This window comes from Haemaphysalis longicornis, unplaced genomic scaffold (genome assembly GCF_048455015.1).
Source record: "Haemaphysalis longicornis isolate Haplotype H1 unplaced genomic scaffold, Haemaphysalis longicornis Haplotype H1 scaffold_7, whole genome shotgun sequence".
NCBI classification, from domain to species: domain Eukaryota; kingdom Metazoa; phylum Arthropoda; class Arachnida; order Ixodida; family Ixodidae; genus Haemaphysalis; species Haemaphysalis longicornis.
In genome coordinates, this window is record NW_027526422.1 from 140,190,056 (window position 1) to 140,209,659 (window position 19,604).

General features: G+C 48.1%; 1 protein-coding gene across 3 annotated transcripts in view; it reads right to left on the reverse strand.

The window, feature by feature from the left end:
• Positions 1-215: 215 nt before the first annotated feature.
• Positions 216-19,604, reverse strand: part of LOC144147074 (uncharacterized) — a 37,392-nt gene continuing 18,003 nt past the window's right edge. For 2 of the 3 annotated variants that reach the window (XM_077679114.1, XM_077679116.1), the window contains 3 exons: positions 16,907-17,046; positions 10,272-10,428; positions 216-540 (listed from right to left, as the gene is read on the reverse strand). In XM_077679114.1, coding sequence (XP_077535240.1) covers positions 391-540; positions 10,272-10,428; positions 16,907-17,046 — 447 coding nt within the window. In that variant the 3' untranslated portion in view covers positions 216-390. The remainder of the gene's footprint in view (positions 541-10,271; positions 10,429-16,906; positions 17,047-19,604) is intronic. The other variant, XM_077679115.1, reaches the window with a different exon arrangement.

The window sequence follows — 19,604 nt, forward strand, 5'->3', positions numbered from 1 at the left end:
ACATGTCGATCACCGTCTGCACCCATGCGACTGGTGTTTATAGTGGTGTCACCAGTACAGCACCATTTTATTAGGGTGTTAAAATGCCACAAGCTCCTTGACCAGATTCCGTTTCAGTCGTAGGGCACTGCGAACTGCTGCGTCCACCCCGAAGAGCAATATATTTTATACTGTGGTCCGCACATGCGCCCAAATCCGAGCGAGAACAGTTGCACTTGAAAATTAGAAGTCACTGGTTTATGAAGTGTGTCAATAACACAGACGCTCTGTACAATCGCCCACATGCTCTTCTGCACACAACCGTGTGTCACATCACAGCCAGTATGGCGTTTCTAAAGTAGCCGTTCAAAATAACTGCTAGGTTCGGGCCTTGACTAGCCCCAGTGGACTTTAGGTGGGCTCTTCTTCGTCACTCTGCACGCCGGACTGCGTGCTCTGGTCCGTGCCCTGGGTGGCAGGGCGGCGGGTGATCCGCTTCCCCTGCTTGATCCTCTGGCGCCTGTGCCGCCGAGCTTCAGCCAGCCTGGAGAGCCACCGTGCCTGCATATAAAAACACGGCCGGTCATGATACCACCAGTGAGCCCATCCTGTTGCCACTCCGCAGAAGAAATTTTTCCTTCTTGAATGCTATGCGTGTGCACTGTCAAGACACATCCAAATTAGGCATGTGCAAATATGTGTACCGTATTTTCCGGTCTATAAGTCAGACCTTTTTATAAGTCGCACCCCCCTCAAAATGACCGTTTTTCCACAAAAAAACGTATATAAGTCGCACCGGTGTATAAGACGCACCGGTGTACAAGACGCACCTGTTAATTAGGTAAACTCATAGTGAATCAGATCGTTAGAAAGTGCGGCGAAAGTTCATGGTTGCGGCTGCCGCCGCCTATGCACGCATCCCCCGGTAAGGAGGGCTTGACATGTGCATACACCGTCCAAATTCTAGACAGAACTAACTCTCGAAAATTGTTTGATACACTCAAATGGCGTGTACCCACAGACGGCGTTTAGGCAAAACAATCAGTCTTCTTCCTGCGACTCGCTAACAAATAAATCAGCAACTTCAAGTGGGAGTTCCGCCGGCGCATCGCTGTCGTCCTGCGACTCATTGATGTCGTCTTCGCCAACATCTTCACTACTCACGGACCGGATCACTCTGGCCTTTATGAACCCGGCCACAACTGTTTTTGTAGAAATGGAGTCTTGAGAGTCGGAGGCACATTTGGCCATCTCTCCAAACATCACGCGTCTCTTGCGTGCTTTCGTAAATCAGTGCAATAAAGGTGTCATGGCGGATGAAAGTGACGTGAACAGAAGCGGCCCAAAAATCGGAACTTATCAGCAAGCTGTCATTTTAAAAATTAGCAGCACGTTTACCTCGTCCAGAGTAACTCTCTGTAATAATTTATAAGCTGTACTTTGTTTTTGCAACTTAATTTGATGTTACTTTTGAATTTATTCCGAACTGTAGGTACTGCGCATGGCAAGAAGTGGTGCGCGGCTGTCGCAGGCCATTATCATTGTTTTTGACTAGAAAAAGCTGCAAATTTCTTGGTTTAACATCCCGAAGCGACATATGGGCTATGAGAAATGCCGTAGCGGTGGGCTTCGGATTCATTTAGACCATAGAGTAGGGATGGGCGAATATAGATTTTGAGGTTCGAAGCGAATTCGAAGCGAATAGTGCTTTGGTCGAATAATTTCGAATCGAATAGTTCGAATAGTACACATTGCAAATCACAAAGACAAATGAGTAACTTGTGACCTGACTAATGTACACAATTTTTTCTAATAATTAGAACTCACGTAGGCACAGCATTGTGTAAAACTATTACCAGTTGAACATTTATTGCAAAATCTTACACACAGCTTTCCTTTGCTGTATTCACAAGTTTTCATGAAGAAATGCCTGTTGCGCCACATGCTCTAGGTGCAGCAGTTTCCGCCGGCTGCTCATTCACAAGTTTAAGCGCCGCCTAGAAACTCGCAGAGTTAAGCGCCGCCTAGAAGCTCCGCTAAAAAAAGAAGTATTGTAGCCACTAGTATCCTCGGCCGTAGCCAAGCAAAGCGCAAGTGGCTGGCCGCCATTTTGAATAGGCTCGCTTAGTGCGGCGTACTGCCGCGCTGTGCGAGCCTATTCAAAATGGCGGCATGCCTATTCAAAATGGCGGCCTGTACAAGTCTGCTGGCTTGGTGCCGCTATGTTCGGAGCGGTGTCGTTTCAGTGCTGCCTTTTTTTTTTAACCTAAAGTGTGCTGGCGGCCGAGAGCTTCGTCGAACCTCTAGGCAAGGCAGCAACTCGGCAGTGCCGGCACTGATAATAGAAATGTCCGCGTCGGTGGGTCTTGAGCCAAGCCTGGGGTAACTCTCGGAAAGCTCGACCGAAAAGCTTGGCTTTTAGCTGCCTATTCGGGAGCATCGAATAATTCGAAAATATCGAATACCTGCATTCGGATCGAAGCGAATAACGAATAGAGAGCTATTCGATCGAATATTTGACAATACCGAATATTCGCCCATCCCTACCATAGAGCTGTGTCTTTTAAAGGGACACTGAAGTGAATTTGTCAAGCTCCCGTTTTTGCTTGCACTGCGTAGACTGGCTCAAATTAGCACACTTTTCATCGTTTATTCGGTTGACAAATCGGTAATTATTTTACAAAGCGCGAAAGAAGAAAAACTACCATGCGCGGTTTGCGGCGGCCGCACCAACTAAAGCTGTGACGTTAGGAGGAGCCGCACCGTGATTGGACGATGCCCAAGGTGAGCAACCAAACAAGTTTCGGTTTCGGTTTCGGTTCTGTAAAACACAACCGTTGGCGTTGTTGGATGGGCATTCTCAAAAACTCAGTAATTATCGTACCGCGCTTCTGCCATGTTGTCAGCTGTAAAAATGCATAAAGATAAGCCTCCTAGGACGGATTGGAATCGTAGCATTCACTAGCCGAAACCTACGCAGTGCATGAACGCCCTCCGCGTACCCGCAGACGCCCAAATGTCATGCGCTTTTCCCCCATATTTGGAGCTTGCCTCCCTCATGCCTGTGTCGTAAAAAGCGTGTTCGCACCAGGCCAAGGGTCTGTTCATTCTGGCCTGTGCCCACTGCCTGCAAGCAGTCGGTGCTTATGGCAACAGCACGCCAACGAGAACTCGCTAGCACGCCAGTGCCAGCCTGCGCGCGTTTTGTGAACTAGTTCGTGGAGCCATGAACGTTGCGGCGCAAAAAAAGGTGAACTCAATATAGAAAACATCGGCGGAAAACGAAAAAGTTAACTTACAAAAAAAAAAAAAAGAAGCACGTACCCGCGGGGATTCGAACTCGTGACTTGCAAAATACTTGCGGCGGCACACCTAGCACCCCAGACCGCTCGGCCACGAAGACGGCCCGGCTGGCACTGGTAATACAGGGTATATATTGTATAATCAGTTTACACTTTTCTTTAGTTTTGACATTTCAAGCAGCTTAGGTGACTATTTGTTGTATTGCGCTCGTGCAGTAAGCGTCGCCCGAGTTTCCACAATAGCTCACGTCTAGCAATTGCATTTCGTAGACGGAAAAGCGTTCGCAGATGTGTAGTCAGTGTAGTCGTGCTGCTGACCGCCGTGCTTGTTCGCCCAGCGCAAAAAAGTGCTTCCCGCACCCTAGTTTTACGCTGTACTGTAAAAATATCAGTTGATTTTATTTCCTTAGTACCTATATTGACTTCGCTGACTCTTCTCCCGCCTTCAAGAGGCCTTATATTTTCCTACTGGCATACCAGTCAGCGAAGCGTCGCATGTGCGCTTGTGCAGCGCTTGTGTGAAGCGACCTTGACTTGGAGCTAGATACAGTGTACAAACTAACAAGTAAAGAAAGGCAAATTCTACCATTCACAAACGTGTCCTGGCTTCGTTTCAACTGAGCGAACGAATTGCGACGACCCGTCGGCGGCCGGCGGACGAAACGCTGGGCCGACTGACTCTGTCTGAAGGCCGGGGAGCCGTGCAGTAGCGCGGCCAATTGCCAGCTTATCCCCTCCTGACGTCACACGAAAACGCCGCAGAAAATGGGCGAGCGTAAAGAGAGGAGGACAGCATTTTCGAATTAATTTTTCTACTAAATAAAATCGCGTAAACGCGCCCAGGGTGGTCGAAACATGGCCTGGGGACTCCGGACTACAATTTGCGCAAGTAATCCCGCAATGTTTACATATCACTTCAGTGTCCCTTTAACGTGAGCTGGCCACGCGCGGCCACCGCGAACCGGATTTATTCCATACATAAGTCGCACATGTGGATAAGACGCACCAACGAAAATTTCAGAAAAAAACTGCGACTTATACACCGGAAAATACGGTACTTTCAAACACAAATCAAATATTTTTCTTATTCGAACCGTATTGAATTTGAGAAATGCATATTAGAAAGTTCCTGAATATTCTGCAGCGACTGAGTATTCCGTGAAAGTGCAAATATTCGCGCAAGTAACGAATTATACGCCTCGAGCTTCGCGATCGCTGCGCCGCCTGCCGCCACTTCTCCGCGGCGTTGACGGGATTTGCGCTGCGTGACTGATAGGGGCTCGTGCAGTGTTTTGGTTCTATTTCGCTTCTTTTCGCCTTTCCGCGCCTAAAAAAACTTCTTATGGTGACAACTATAGGCAAAGAGAACGCTTAGGTCACTTAAAAAGCAGCTGCGTCTTCGTAGAGTACGCGATCGCCTGCAAGAGCTACCCGGGGACGCGGTTCTGCGCGCTTCGTCGCCGCTCTTTCCGGGCGTCGGCGACGGCAATGTCACCTCCAAATACGTCAGGAACTAATGAATTCTACTGTCGCCTCGTTTAGACCTGATGCTGGCAGAATGAGAGATTGGCTTCATTTTGCAGCGTGGACAACGAATGCGGCGTCGTTTCGCATATATACGCCGCAGAAAAATATGTTTCGGGGATGTGATTACCCAATCCCAGACAATAACTTATGCCTTTCATAAGAATATAAACCATGCGAAAATCTAAAGTATATTCCAAGCCTATGCGTCGCTAAATATGTGCCCACACACCCCATATAGCAAGAACCAAGGAAATGAAACCACAGAAAAATAAATGCTGTGCCAATGCGGAATTTAGAAACATAATAGCTCTAACGGAAATAAAAAAAAAAAAAAAACAGTGCTGCTTCTGGCACGCTAAAGACGTTCGTCTAAACTTAAGCCAGGTAGGTTTCACTAGACCAACTATACGCGAAATGCACTGCTATTTCGCGAGAAATCGGTGAGGGGGGGGGGGGGGGGGGGGGGGGCGGGGCAGGGAGGGGGACGCCGTGTACAAATGCGGAGCGGAATCAAGCAATGAACGTTTTAAATCCCACACATAAAATCTCGCGTTAACTTTCCTTTTGTTTTTCTACTTCAACGAAGAGCTGATCGTACGGCCAACGGTACGGCGGACGCATTTTTGGAAGTATACAGGGTAGGCTGTTCAACAAGCGATGAAATGTGTAGTTGGAAGAAGGTGGTACAGTCGAACCCGTTTATAGCGAACTGCAATATGCACCGCGATTTGTTCGACATATCTAATAGTTCGATATAGCCGAAACCCGCCTATAACGAGCTTATTGTTACGAGTTCGCATTGCGCGGTAGACGCCCCCCCCCCCCCCCCCCCCCCCCCCCCCCCCCCCCCCACTGCTCAACTCCACCACCCCCGCATAGAGAAAGGAACACGGGTAAAGTAGCCATTAACCATACCCAAAATAATCCATTTATTGCAATTAATAAAGCTTCTTTCCGCCCGAACTGCCTACTTTGCAAAAAAAAAAAGCGGTGATTTTTGTTTTCACTTCGGTTTTGGCGGCTACAACTAGCATAGCCTCCTCTACACGAAACATTATTTGCAGCAGTACGAGTCTGTGTTCTCCAAAATCGAAGAAGCATTGGCGGAGCACATCGACTACCGAAACCGCTTTGCTCTAAGCATCGGACGGCTTTCACTCGCGACAGCATCGGCAACGTTGGCGAACTCTTCCCACAGTTCACCGATGCTGCTGTCTTAGTCTGGACTCGCTGACTGGGCGGGTTCCGTCGTAAGTCCCACGCGTCGGAAATAGTTACGGAAAGTGTCGGCCGTCACGTCGGTTCGGGCAAGGCGCAATGTCCCAGTCCCGGCTCTTGCTCCGTGGTCGCGGCCAATCCACATCTCAATCGCCGCTCCGAGACCATGCATTTCGGCGGCCATTCTAGGCGCGCGGAGTTCGATATATCGGATGTGAACTTCGTTATAAGGAATCAGTTTCCCATGTATATCCGTAACTGAATTATTTTTGTTCGATATATAGCATAAATCGCTCTATCCGGGTTCGTTATAGCCGGGTTTGACTGTATGTGATAAGGCCCCTCTGCTTTCAGTTTCTGGTTTATTCTGCAGGCTCCCTGTGCCATATGACGATATTTCGAAGAAGCATTTAGTCGCGGACGCGGATTATATTGTAAGCCCGTCTCCGCGCTGCTCGCAGAGGATATATGTAGCAGATGAAAGTCTGCGGGCGCGAACCTCACGACAAGACGACTCTGTCGTGTGCTGATCCCCGAGTATAATTATGTATTGTCCATCGTACTTTTGTTGAATATTCCCGAAATTAACACAGACTGGCTTGTAAATGGTGGTGAACAATAATATTGGCAAACGTAACTGGCGTGCTGTCAGGTATCAGTGCTCCGCTGATTATGTAAGCGCACAAAACCGATTTAAAACGTAGTGTATAGCCGTAGCATGAACACCTGAGGAACCGGCGGTTACGGGGACACGGCTAGTAAATTCAGGTCAGTGTAACTACAATCGGCTCCATCATACGCCGGTTCCGCGACGCTGGCCTGTGGCACACACCTGGCACTTATACAGACCGAATATACCACACTAAGCTCGCGTCGGAAACATTTACACTCTCGGAAACACACCCTATTTGCGAACAGAGTGACTGCTCCACATAAACATGGATTTAAAACACCCGCAAACGGTAAATCTCAGTCGTGAACGTGCCGCAAAAGCAGCGGCGGCACTGGGGAGCGGGGCGCGGACTCCCGCGGCTGCTTTCGAAACGGGCCGCTAGGGGGATTTCAGTGGCGCCCCTACAGGCCGCGCTCGAGGCGTATAAACGTCACACGCATTCCCCTAAAGGCCCGCCTACACCGTCCCACAATACAGACGGAGCGTATTTACTTGTGTAATGAACCCACTCGCTTAATGAACCCTCTCCCCTTTTCTTTTTGAGAATTTAATTTTTTTGTCACATTGAATAAAACATGCAACGGGAACATCACGGTTGACCATGATGTATGTAATACTTCAGTGTATTTTGTTGTACCACTCCTGCCTGGACCGCCAAGGTCTGCAGTATTTTCAAATAAATAAATAAATAAATATGTTTCTATCTCAGCATGGTTGCTGATGCCGTAGACGATTGCAGTAACTTGATACCACGCTACAGTACGCGCAGAAATGCTAAAAGCGCATTCCAACAAAAATAAATATCAACAGTAGCCGGAGCCGTGAGCGCGAATGCCGTGGCTCACAATTTAAAAATTGCACGCTTGCAGAGCGGCACCTGCTGAACGCAAAACAAACCTTGCGCCATAGAAACGTCGCGGCGTGCGAACAAAGCACGAAACGTACTCCGCACTCCTTCCCGGCTTTTTGCTGTTCTAGCTGGTTTTGGCGGCATGCGAACAAAGCACTAAACATACTCCACACTCTGTTCTTGTGGTTCTGTGACGTCGCCATGACGCTCCGTGGTTTTGTTGTTCAGCTGTGTTGCGACCTTTTTTTGTGCTTCTGGTGCGCGCCGTACGATGGGCCAGTACGTGAGCTACACAGCCGGTTTTAAACTAAAGGTGGTGGAGCATGCGTTGACGCAAATGGAAACTGCGCAGCTAGGCGGCACTTCAGTGTTGACCCAGTGCGTGTACGCTACGGGTGAAAACGACAGGTTTTTGGGCGGTGAACAGGGATCGCCGTGTGTTTTGTGAGCCCAACGAAGGGAAGTTTCCCGGTGTTGGAAAAGATATTTTGGAGTGCCTTGACCTCGGAAGACGGTGCGCTGTGGGCCAACAACAAATGTGAAGCCGCAAGCGACATCAGTGAGGAGGGCAGCTCCATGACTAGCATGTTCTGAATAAATAAGAAATTTGATTACGTAATTACCTACGTGTTTTTACGAAAATGGTAAGGCTCTGACAGTGCTTCTCTTAGCAACTTTACTGCATGAAATTTCAACTTTTAACCCTTTGAGGGTTGAATGTTTTCGCCAAATGCGACCCCCAGGGTTGATTTTTTTTATTGCTCATTTAAATTCTTCGGATGAATCTATTTCGAGTAAAATTTATCGTAATTTTTTTATTGTGACCATAAAGTGACAAAAAAAATCGTTGTGTTGTGTTGTATGGTTTATTCATGAGCAACGAAAGAAAAATTCTAAATAAAAACGAGAGAGTAACAAGCCGGCACCTTTTGCGTGAATCAAAATCAGATAGACACCAGTTTCGCTGGCGGAAAAAGCGGGAAGTGCCCGGAGGACGATACCGAAACGAGCCGCTGTGCGCGGCCGGATGTGGGAGCAATAGACGGCACGCCGCTCATAAAATACAAAAAAAAAAGAGATGAAAACAGCCTCATCAGTTTCACAGGCCACCTTGGTCTGTGGCAGGCGCAAGAAGCGAAAGGCGACCGGGCGCCCGGTGGGCAATACCTAGCGCGCCCCCTCGTTAGCAGATGCGCAAGTGATAGCCGGCGTGCCACTGAAGTAAATCATAAAAAAATAAAAAGAAGAGCCATCGGCACAAGAAAAAAATTTGACATGTTTCCGAAGTGTGGCAGCACATGCCAAGCAAGAGAAGTTGGCGAAAAAGGCGCGCTTTTTAAAGATACAAGCAATGCTGTACATGTACGTCATTGACCATTTTGAAAGTGTTTGCCGATGCCGTATTTACGGCCGTGACCCTCAACAGGTTAAAAATCTCTTGCAATTTTTTCCCGCATAATGAACCCTCCCTCCAAATTTACGCCGAATTTTCTAGAAAAAAAGTGGGTTCATTACGCGAGTAAATACGGTATATCAAGACACACCAGGTGATACAATCAAATGGCATACAAAATAAAGGCACGTGACTAACAAAAGGACATATGGCAGAGCCACCGAACAGCACCTATAACAATCCAGAAGTTGAGTCAGGTGCTCTTACGTGTTGGTTTTATTTGCATGCTCAAAAGCATGAGCAGAGAAAGAAAGTGATCTGCAGAAGAGGGCGGAGGGGTGCTTACAACAGCATCTTTTACCATGGCATCTCTTGCCTCATTAGCTGCCCTGCTGCATTCTCAAAACACCTCAAGGTCCCTTAAAGGGGACATGCAGACAAAATACCAGTTTGTTTTATTCAAAATATTTCAGGCTTTATAGTGCCTCCGCGCTCGTCTGGCAGCAAACAATGCCATATTCTCTACAAAATTAATTAATTTAGGTTAAACTTTTGATTCTCTGGCCAAATCATGTGCTTTTGCGACGTCTGCCACGAAGTCACAAGGGCGGGTATTCAAACAAACTTCCAGTGCGTCATTAGGCTCTGCAGCCTTGCTTACCGTCAGTCCTCTCAGATGGAGCCACCAAACTGAACCGTGGACCGTTGTCCGCCATTGCTTCATTTTTGACCGTATGTGCGCCTGGCTTGTTTTTGTTAGAGTAGAAAGTAGTTGTTTCGTGAAACATTGGGCATGCTCGACAAACAGGGTCACGTAAGACAACATCGCTTACGTGAACCAGCTAGTGTCCTGTAAGACAACTGTAAGTGTCCTGCAAGTGTCCTGTAAGACAGATCGCTGTGCAGCTAAACAAGCATATTGCGCCCAGTACCATCAGCAGTGCACATCAGTACTTCTATGTTTACGTGTATTTTCCTTTCATTGTTTACCCCACCATTGCTACTGCAGTAAAATCAATATGCATTACATTTAAGAGTAAATGGCTCGCTCGGCAAGCTTATAATCCCTGCCTGATTTGCGTTTGCTTTTGCCGGCCTGAGCCAATCGCAGAACTTGCACATATGACATCATAGGACCTGTTGCGGGAAATGAGCTAGTGGGTCGCATGGCCATTTTCTGTTTTTTCTAATTATGTAGCTTATTGGAGTGAACTGTGGGTTAAAAGTGGTGTCAGTATGATTCTAACGAGGCAATCTTTCGAATGAACCAAACTTGTGTTTTGTCTGCACGGCCCGTTTAAACCAGGAAACTTCAAAAACACGTCAGACCTTGCTGCTGCGCAGTTTCCTGTTTGGTGTAGCTGCCCAGCCGCTGCCCTTCATGTCCCAAGCAAGCCCAGGGTACCTGGCTTTCAGCGTCTTGCCGAGGTAATGGTACTTCCAGCGGCGAACCGCATGGCTCCTGTCCATGATCAGATGGTGGTCGCTGCACAAAGCAAAGCATAGATTACAGGGGAAGCAAGGAGAACGTCAGCTGCTTTTCTGACAGTTTCACCGCACCCACAATATCCCCAGTAAGTGCGTTTTTTTCGAGACTATGAGGGTTTGCTTCAGTAACTCTCCCGCAGTGGCGTAGCCAGAAATTTATTAAGTGCAGAACACTTTAGGGGCTCGCCTTGTCGTCGCAGCTCGCTCGTTGGACCCAAGTAGAGCCACACGGCGTTCCGTTGTGGTGGATGTCGTCTCGGCGTAACCCAGAGGCGTCGAAAGCCACACGATTTATATAGTCATAAGCGTTCGAAACTCTTGAACCGCTGGCGCTTGTCATACATCGCCCCACTGTTTAGCACAAAGAAAACTGCAGGTACATTTGAGGCAGAATATACTTAAAGGCCAACTGCAACGAAATTTTCTGCTGCTTAAACGCACTGTTTGCTGGTAGTATTACCTCAAAAAGTGCCCCCTGCAAAATTTGGAGGTCGAAATATGTGTCGTTGCATCGTAAACGAAGATAAAAAATGCTATTTTCAAACCGAAACTGGAAAAAAAGGGCGGCCATTACGGCTCACCGGAAGTTACGTTACACTCAGGAATCAAGTGGGCGCAGCCGGCAGATTCTCCCACAGCTGGCTGCAAGAAGTCGGCGCGCAGGCGATGTGTTTCGGGTAGTCCGTTTTTTTCAAGCACTTAATTAAAACATGCCCGAAAAGGGGTTGGGAAGTTTGTGCAACCATTATTGCTTCGCTGTGAGCTGCTGAGACGTGCCTATAATCGTCCGGTAAAATGAAAACACAGGTGTAGCGGGGCGTACACAAAAGGCAGTGTTTGGCACTACAGTTAAACCTCGATTTAACGAACTTCAATGAAACGAAACCCTCGATGTAACGAACCAAGGAATTTTTTGTAACTTCAAGTGTATGCACACCATGTATTTTCACCCTGTATGTAACGAAGTCCCGTTTGCCGGAATTTCAATGTAACGAAGTTTCATGAAGAACTAGGCACGAAATTTAATTTGTAGAAGTAGATTTTGGGAGACGCAAGCGGCGAAATGGGGTCTCAATAAAACGTGAACGGCGACACGGGTCGCCCAATGCCGCGGATGCAGCCAGCCACGGAGTCTGTGAGCAAGCCCCTTGCCTACAAACTGCGTGGCGTGCATACACGGCTGGCGCACTGTTTCGGTTTCTGTCGGAGCTTAACAGTCGGAGTGGGAATCAGCGTGAACCGCATCGAGCGTTTCTCCCCGCAAAAACGCAAAATGCGCCCCGCACGCGCTGACGCAGCCGCGGAGACCAACCGTTTAATGCGGGTAGCTCCAGCGACCGCTTCTAACCGCTCACTGAAACACAACTCGAGGGGCAAATGAGATGGGCATGCGAGAAAAAAAGCGGATAACGTGGGCGAAATTTTCATTGTGAAACGTGTTAGCGCCACTTACGAAAGCGCCCATCAAATATCCTCCGCGGTGGTAAGCCCAACCTCCTCTGGTGTTGCTGCCACTTTGCACTTCGATCGAGTTCGCTTATGCTTGTTGGGTTTCATCGTCCCAGCAAGCATTTGTGAATCTTTATGAGGCTTGCATGCGCATTTTTTTTCACACCGGCGTCCACGATTGCGTGCCGGCGGCAAGAAGTGACTCGCGCTGTGCGCGGCAGTGGGAGGAGCCTGACCAGTTTCGCCATGGTTTCGCCAATGGGGAGGCGTGCACCCTATGGTGGGAGCTTCGAAGCGCTCAGGGATGCCGGCTGGCTAGATGATAAGGCGTACCGCCGCGGAGGATATTTGATGGGCGCTCTCGTAAGCGGCGCGTATGACGTTTTACAGTTAAAATTTCGCCCACGTTATCCGCTTTTTTTCTCGCATGCCCCTCTCGTTTGCCCCTTGAGTTGCGTTTCAGCGAGCAGTTAGAGGCGGTCGCTGGAGCTACCCACATCGTGCGGGTGGTCTCCGCGGCTGCGTCAGTGCGCCTGTGGCTTGCAGGGCGCGTTTTTGCGGGAAGAAAACCCTCCATGCAGTTCATGCTGATGCCCGCGTAGACGATTAAGCACCGATAGAAACAGAAACAGTGCGCCGGCCGTGTATGCGCGCCACGTTTTCTTTTTCAGGGAACGCTTCACGGGATGAACACTTCATTACAGTCGACGCCCGTTACAACGGACCCTCTGAATCCGGAAAAAAACGTCCGCTGTAGACGAAGTATGCAGTATCTGACACGGAAGGTGGGGGGGGGGAGGGGAGTATGAGCCCTAAAGTGGGTACTTTGACCGATATTGCATATGCATAGTACATACACTTTGTTCTTTCTACACGCCTGCAGCACCTCTGCGCAGTGTTCCCGCGAGGGCAAAGAATCGCGTAAACACCGTTTCCAAAGCTTAGCACCGGCACTTGGAAAAGGCCTAGCGCATGCGGTCAAGCGTGTGAAGACGCATGATGAGCTGAACAAATAAAGCAAGAATATAACTAGGCGCAATTATTATGCAGCTATAAAACATCAGGCGGGGCCATCAGCATTAGCTAGGCTCTTTTAAATCCCCTCACGACGAGGCAGGTTTTCCCGAAACCGTTTGTCAACAAATCGGATCGCTGCCTGACGTTCCCTCAAGGCAGCTTACATTTTTAGCGATTTTAGTCTGGTCATTGAAACAGCTGTAATGAAATAATCTGATGACGGACAGCTGTAAAATCGAAAGTTAGACCTGCGCACGGTTACCGGCAGATTGCACACAATGGATGGGGAACAACCCCTACTTGAGGCATTTCTTACCTTTTTCACCGAACGGAACGGGAACGATGCATGCGTGGGAATAATAAAACCCGAACTTCACTCAACCCGAGTTTTTTATTACATAAAAAGACGGACGAGGGCAGACTCGTCTCCGAGTGCACCACTTCGAGTATTCGATAGCCCTGTTTTCAATCTCACCGGGGTCCCGTTTATCGGCAGCGGCCTTGTTCTTGACGGTAGAGCGGACCGTCTGCTTAGACAGGCCTGTACTTCTGGCCATGTCGACAGTTTTTCACTCATGTTCAACAGCGTTAATTACGCTTAATTTATCCGACAGTGAAATAAGCTACCCTGCCGCTCATGCCGCTGGTCGCACAAATAAAAGCCACTGGCACTGGATTGGCTTGGCTGCGCCAACGACTCGTCTGCCAGCAATGTTGCCAGACATAACAGTTTTCTTGCCAAAATAAACAAATAAAAGGCACATCGGGTGCCTGCCCCGCGGAAGTCCGCTATAAACATTCAGTCGAAACAATTTTCGCCTAATATTTAGTCTGTTGTAGCCGATAGTCTGCTCTAGCCGGGTCCGTTATGAGTGGAGTGGAGTCCATTTAAAATGCATGGGGACCAGACAAACCAACAGAAATGGTCTGTTGTAACCGAAAGTCCATTGTTGCCGGATCTGCTGTAATGAGCGTAGACTGTATAACCGCGAATTTCAATGTAGCGAAATTTCAATGTAACGAAGAAAATTGCAAATTTTACCGACTTCGTTACATCGAGGTTTAACTGTAGATGGGTGCCGGCACAGCGAATATGCCCTGTGCCGATCGAACCATCCTGTGTTTGTAAGAGAAAAAAAAAATTTACCGTGAGAGGAAAGGGTCGAAACATGACGGCTAGCCTGTAAAATTCGGTTTCAGCGCATATCTTATCGAAGATGAAATCAAAATTTTGTTATTTTTGTTTACACTGGCAGTTTGTTCCAGTTAGCAGGGTGCCCGCGCCAAATCTTTAGATAATGATGCCATGCAGCGAGGAAAGCACTGCAGTGTCTTCGCTGGCATCGTGAAACAGTGACCTTTCCCGAGACTCAATGCTGCCAAATGTGCCCCCCCTTTATCTTCTTTTTCTAACTGGTGAGTGAAATGTTGCCGGCTAGTTTTTATTTATTTTTTGACTGAGTTGTTTGAACTGAATCGATTCCATGCAGTGCGCCGCATGCTGTACTTGTTCGCGCCCCGACCGGCTTGATAACAGTGACATCAGTGTGTCGCCTCGCATCAGCCGTACTCGAGCCACTCACGCTCTCGAAGAGTCGGGCGGCCGCAATTGTGCAGTTGGCCGCACAGGTATCTGCCGTACTCACTCGCGCTTCGACCGCCCGCGACAACAGCGTATAGTCTCGCGTCAGCCGTTCTGCATATTGCGCGAGCTTGCAGTGCGCCGCACAGCTGTCGTAGTCGTTCGTGCGCCAACGCACCGACCAGCCGTGTCAACAGTGTATCACCTTGCGTAGGCCGTACACGCGTCTCGCGTGCTTGCCGAGTCGACTAGGAGCCTGCTGCCGCCATCGCGACCACGAAATCAGCCGTTATGCTACTGCCGTACTCGCTCGCCGACGATGTATTGCCTCGCGCCGACCGGCCCCGGCACTCTTCCAATTTGCTCTTTATGTCTCGAAAACCCAGCGCTTCTTCAGCTGCTCGCATTACGGAAACGTGTAAAAGCAATTATTCATGCGAGATGCACAAATTACGCTGCTCACTCGCGTAAAGCCTTGCGTAAAAGGGCTACTGAGGAGAGGTGACGGCCACACAGGAGTCACGGGAGTCCTGACTAAAATGTCACATCCGGAAGTTCGTCGCAGTGGCGACCAGTTGTGGTGACACTCCGCTAGGTGCTGCATCGGCTGAAGTGGCGTGTTTTCGAACGGTTTTACTGCGCGTGTGTGGATCTTAAAATTAGGTCACAAGAGACTTCAGTGGTACATACCACACGTTAAAACAGAATTTGGGGCAGGTAAATTTTTGCTGCAGTTGGACTTTAAGTGGCAGCGTTGGCATTCATTTAGTTTGGAATGCTCGTTAGGTTGGATTTTGCGATAGTAAGCGAAAAAAAGTGGCAATGGAAGACCGGCACGTGCAGGAGGAAAAGCACAAAGAGAACAGAACTCCCGCTGGTGCAGTTTCAGGCAGGGGGCGCACGAGCACTGCGAAGGCGGGAAATCTGAATTGCATCGGGTGATAGCAGTGAGCGGATAATGGCGCTACAGCCCATTATGGCGAATTCACTGCTCTACACTTTTGACAGCTTTCACACTGAGTGGAACGGCTTTAATTTCTGGTGGAGAGAGGGGTTGTGCTTATGCAATACACGTTTCCTCAAAAGGAAAAGCTCGAAACATCGATCGATGAAAACTTTAAGGGGGTGGGAGGTTGACCCCCTAACCCCCCCCCAGCGACGCCACTGCTCTCACGAATGTCGAATCAACTCCTACAATGGGAAAGTGGCAGCTGAGGGCAGCAGTAAGGGAGGGCATGTAAACTCTGTCACCACCACTCACAAATGTTTGTGTAAATTTCATAACCCCGTTGGTCCAGACACTCAAATACTCAAACCACAAGGTTTTTTAGAACCTGTCAATAAGCCAAATGAGATTATAACACTCAACACTATGACATTATCAGCACTTGCCTCATGCCTGGTTCACAGTTACGGGTCATCCACATCACGACGTTACTTGCACATAGTAGCCTGTCAAAAACCTGCCACACTGGACGTTGTATCACGACCGTGTAATACAACACAACTGGCTCAAATCAAATTTCCAACGTGACCATGCACTTTTGAATGGTCAGCACTGTGAGAACAGTCAGTCAATACTGCCAATGTTCAAAAAGGATGTAATGATGTGCTTCAAATGTATAGCTAAACCTTCCATTTAGTTTAACATGGTTATTGTAACACGTGTCCACATAAACAGCTGACTGTGCTCAAGGAACAGCACTGCACTCACATATGGTACGTTATGCACAGACTTCACCAGATGGACATCACCAAACATCACAAAGTGAAAAATTACTTACTATCCGTCAAGGGGACCAGTTGCCTTCCTCACAAAAGGCATGACTGGTTAAAGCATATCATAACAACCTATCTCATGCTTCCAGTGCATAGTTTGCAAGGCTAATGTATATACACACATATTCTGAACAGCCATCCTGCATTCCTACCACCAAAAAGGTGTAATTTCTGGTATACCACAGTTTTTAGTCAACGAAAACACAAAAGTGCACTTTAGCTGTAGTACACACTGGAGCCACACATGGGCAATGCAGTGTGCCATAGTGGAGCACCATAGATTATTTATGCTGCCTGAAAATCTCGACACACTGGCATTTTGTTTGGTTTCTCACCTCTACAGACACAATGGCCAAAGCAGCTGGTGTCAATCGTGCATTCTTGAGCCCGGCAAAACTGCACCTTCGCCACCGATTCACTGTGGCACAGAAAAGGCATGACTCATAGCAATGGCAAGTCTCTTAAAAACGATTTTTAAAGATTAAAATTGAAAATTAAAAATTTAAGAAAAAAAAATTTAAAGCCTTAAAAAGGATCTTTAGGTCCCCTAAAAACCCTTGGAAGCGTCCCATGTCTATCGCTGCCATTGGCGAATTGGTGAACATCCGTGGGCCAACCTTTGGGAACGTGGGTAACAAGAGCCACTCACTCGAGGAAGTTGATGATCTCGCGCCGCAGATGCACTGAGAGCCGGCGGTGCTCCTCCTTGGCCATGCGCTCGCCATTCAGAAGCGGCTGCAGCTCCTTGGAGAAGCACGGGAACGGGTGCCCCTCTAACCACTTGTCATCCTGCACTGGCAGCAATGCGTCCAACAGAGAAGGCGTCAGGATCCTTTTCATGCTCGTTTATGCGACAAAAACTCGAGGTTTGAAGAAGAAGATGATGATGATGACTACAGGCCCTCCCTTTGTATCAGGACGTCAGTTGTCAGCAACCGACTTGCTTGTGTTATTCGACTTTTTTGCCCTGCCTTTAACTAACCACCCCCCATCTCCCCCAGTTTTAAACTGCCATCGCTCCCCGACCCCTCATTCCTGTGCTTGCACACTTGTTTTTTTCCTTCCCCCGCTGTTCTAAATTCTCAACGGCTCAATCACTCCTCCCTTGTCGCCATTTCTTCCCTCCTTTTCTTCCACCACCACTGCAGCCGCCTCTTTGTCACCTCTATGGCCCTGAAGTTGGGCCTGCCCCTCACCCCAAATCCCAAAGATTTTCAAAGAACACATTGTCGGCTAAAAATCTAAAGAAGACTGATGTTTGGGGGAAGATGGAGGCTTGAAACGACGTGAAGTCGTCGAAGAATGGGAACTCTGCTGGAGCCAAGGCTTAAACAAGAGGACTTGTCTGACGACAAGTAGCCGTGTTGAATCGATCGCTGCAGAGACATTTTGTTTCTTGATAATTTCTCATCATTGTTTTTTAGAGTGACAGGGATAAGCACTTTGGCTGTGCTACAAAATGCAACATTTTGTAGCGCAGTAAATGCTCAAAAAGGTCAACCAAGGAGCAAACATTCACCCAGGCCTTCCATAGCCTCACGCTGCTTTTATACCTGCTAAAAATGAAAATTCAGGAGATTTAGGATATTCAAGAGTCTGTCAAAATTTCAGTACTTTAAAAGGCCTTGAAAACAACCTCTTCAAATTCAAAGGTTTTCAAAGTTTTCAAGGGTCCGCATGAACTCTGTAGGATAAACCAACAGTTCCTCATATGCATCTTGACCCTATTGCGCTCTTTCATCCGTGAAAGTTGCACCATTGCAAACAGCAAGCAATCTATCATGACTTCACTTGACATCGTAGAGAGGAGGGTCCGGACAACCACGCACGATGATGATGCAGAACCAACCAACCTGGCACTCAAGGCCTAATTCTGCATCTAGCTTCCTCATGCCCATGAAACATCATTAAGGCATTAGCAGGCAACACTGGGCTGTTTCAAAGGACTGTTGTTTAATATCTGTCTTCCACTGCACACTCATGCCATCACTAAAGTGACACCAATTAGGGAAGGCCCTTGCTTGCACATCCGTTTTCTAGTACTGACACCACAATAATTTTATTTCTAAAAAGTACTAGTGCTGCAGACAGGCATGCACAAGAATCTTAAATATGTGTCCCCGCAAACGGCATTTCATGCCTAAAATAAACACACAAAAAGAGTTTGAAGAAAAATTAAAGCCCTTCCACACACTGCGAAAGCTGTCAGAAATGCAGAGCAGTGATTCGCCATAATGAGCTGTGGCGCCGTTATCCACTCACTGCTACCATCCATAACGCTCTTCGCCGCCCTGTCTCATTCCTCTCCTGATGAATTCAATGGAGGTTTGGCCAACGCATTTCAAATTTCCCGCCTTCACAGTGTGCGCGCGCCCCCTGCAGGAAACAGCGCCAGCGGGAATTCTGTTCTTTTTGTGATTGCTTTTCCTCACGCACGTGCCGGCGTTGCACCGCCACTTTTTCGCTTACTATCGTAAAAGCCAACCCAATGAGCGTTCCTAACTAAATGAACCCGGGCGCTGCCAGTTAATTACGTATATTCTGCCTCAAATGAACCTGCAGTTTTCATTGCGCTAAACAACGGGGAGATGTAGGACAAGCGCCAGCGGTTCACGAGTTTCAAAGGCTTATAACTATATAAACTGCTTGGCTTTCGAACCTCTGTGGGACACCATGACAACAGCCTCTACAGCGAAGCGTTATGGGGCTCTACTTGGGTCCAGCAAGTGAGCAACGAAGACAAGATGAGCCCCTAAAGTGTTCTGCGACTATATCAATACACAGCTGCACTTTCTTATCTAGCAATTGTTGACCAGGACAGCTTGGGCAGGACCATTGTATCAGGATGCGAGAAAAGAGAAATAGAAGGGTTGTGTTGGCCCAGAGTCAAGGACTTAAAAGGGCCATGTAGACAAAATACAAGTTTCTTTTTTCTTTTATTTGAAAGACTTAGTGTTTTATAGTGCTCTCAGCATTTGTCCATCCGCAAACAATGCTCTATTCACTGAGAAATTGAACACTTTAAGCCAAAACTTCCATTCTCTCACTAAATCGTGTGTTTTCGTGACGTCGGCAATGATGTATCCAGAGCAAGGCCTTAAAACTGAAGATAGCCTGCAGACCAGAGCTTCTACAATCTCACAGACGCCTGCTTGATTATCTTGTTTATTGCCCACTCTCACTGCATAGATGGCACTGCAATACCGGTGAAGTGCTAGTGTTTGCACTTAGCTTCTGGCAGGACTTCTACACCTGCCATATTTTAAAGCAAGGCTTTCTACCTCTACCAGCCAACGGTTCCTTCGCGGCGTACGGGACAATAAACTCCCAACACGGCGGGGGCGGTG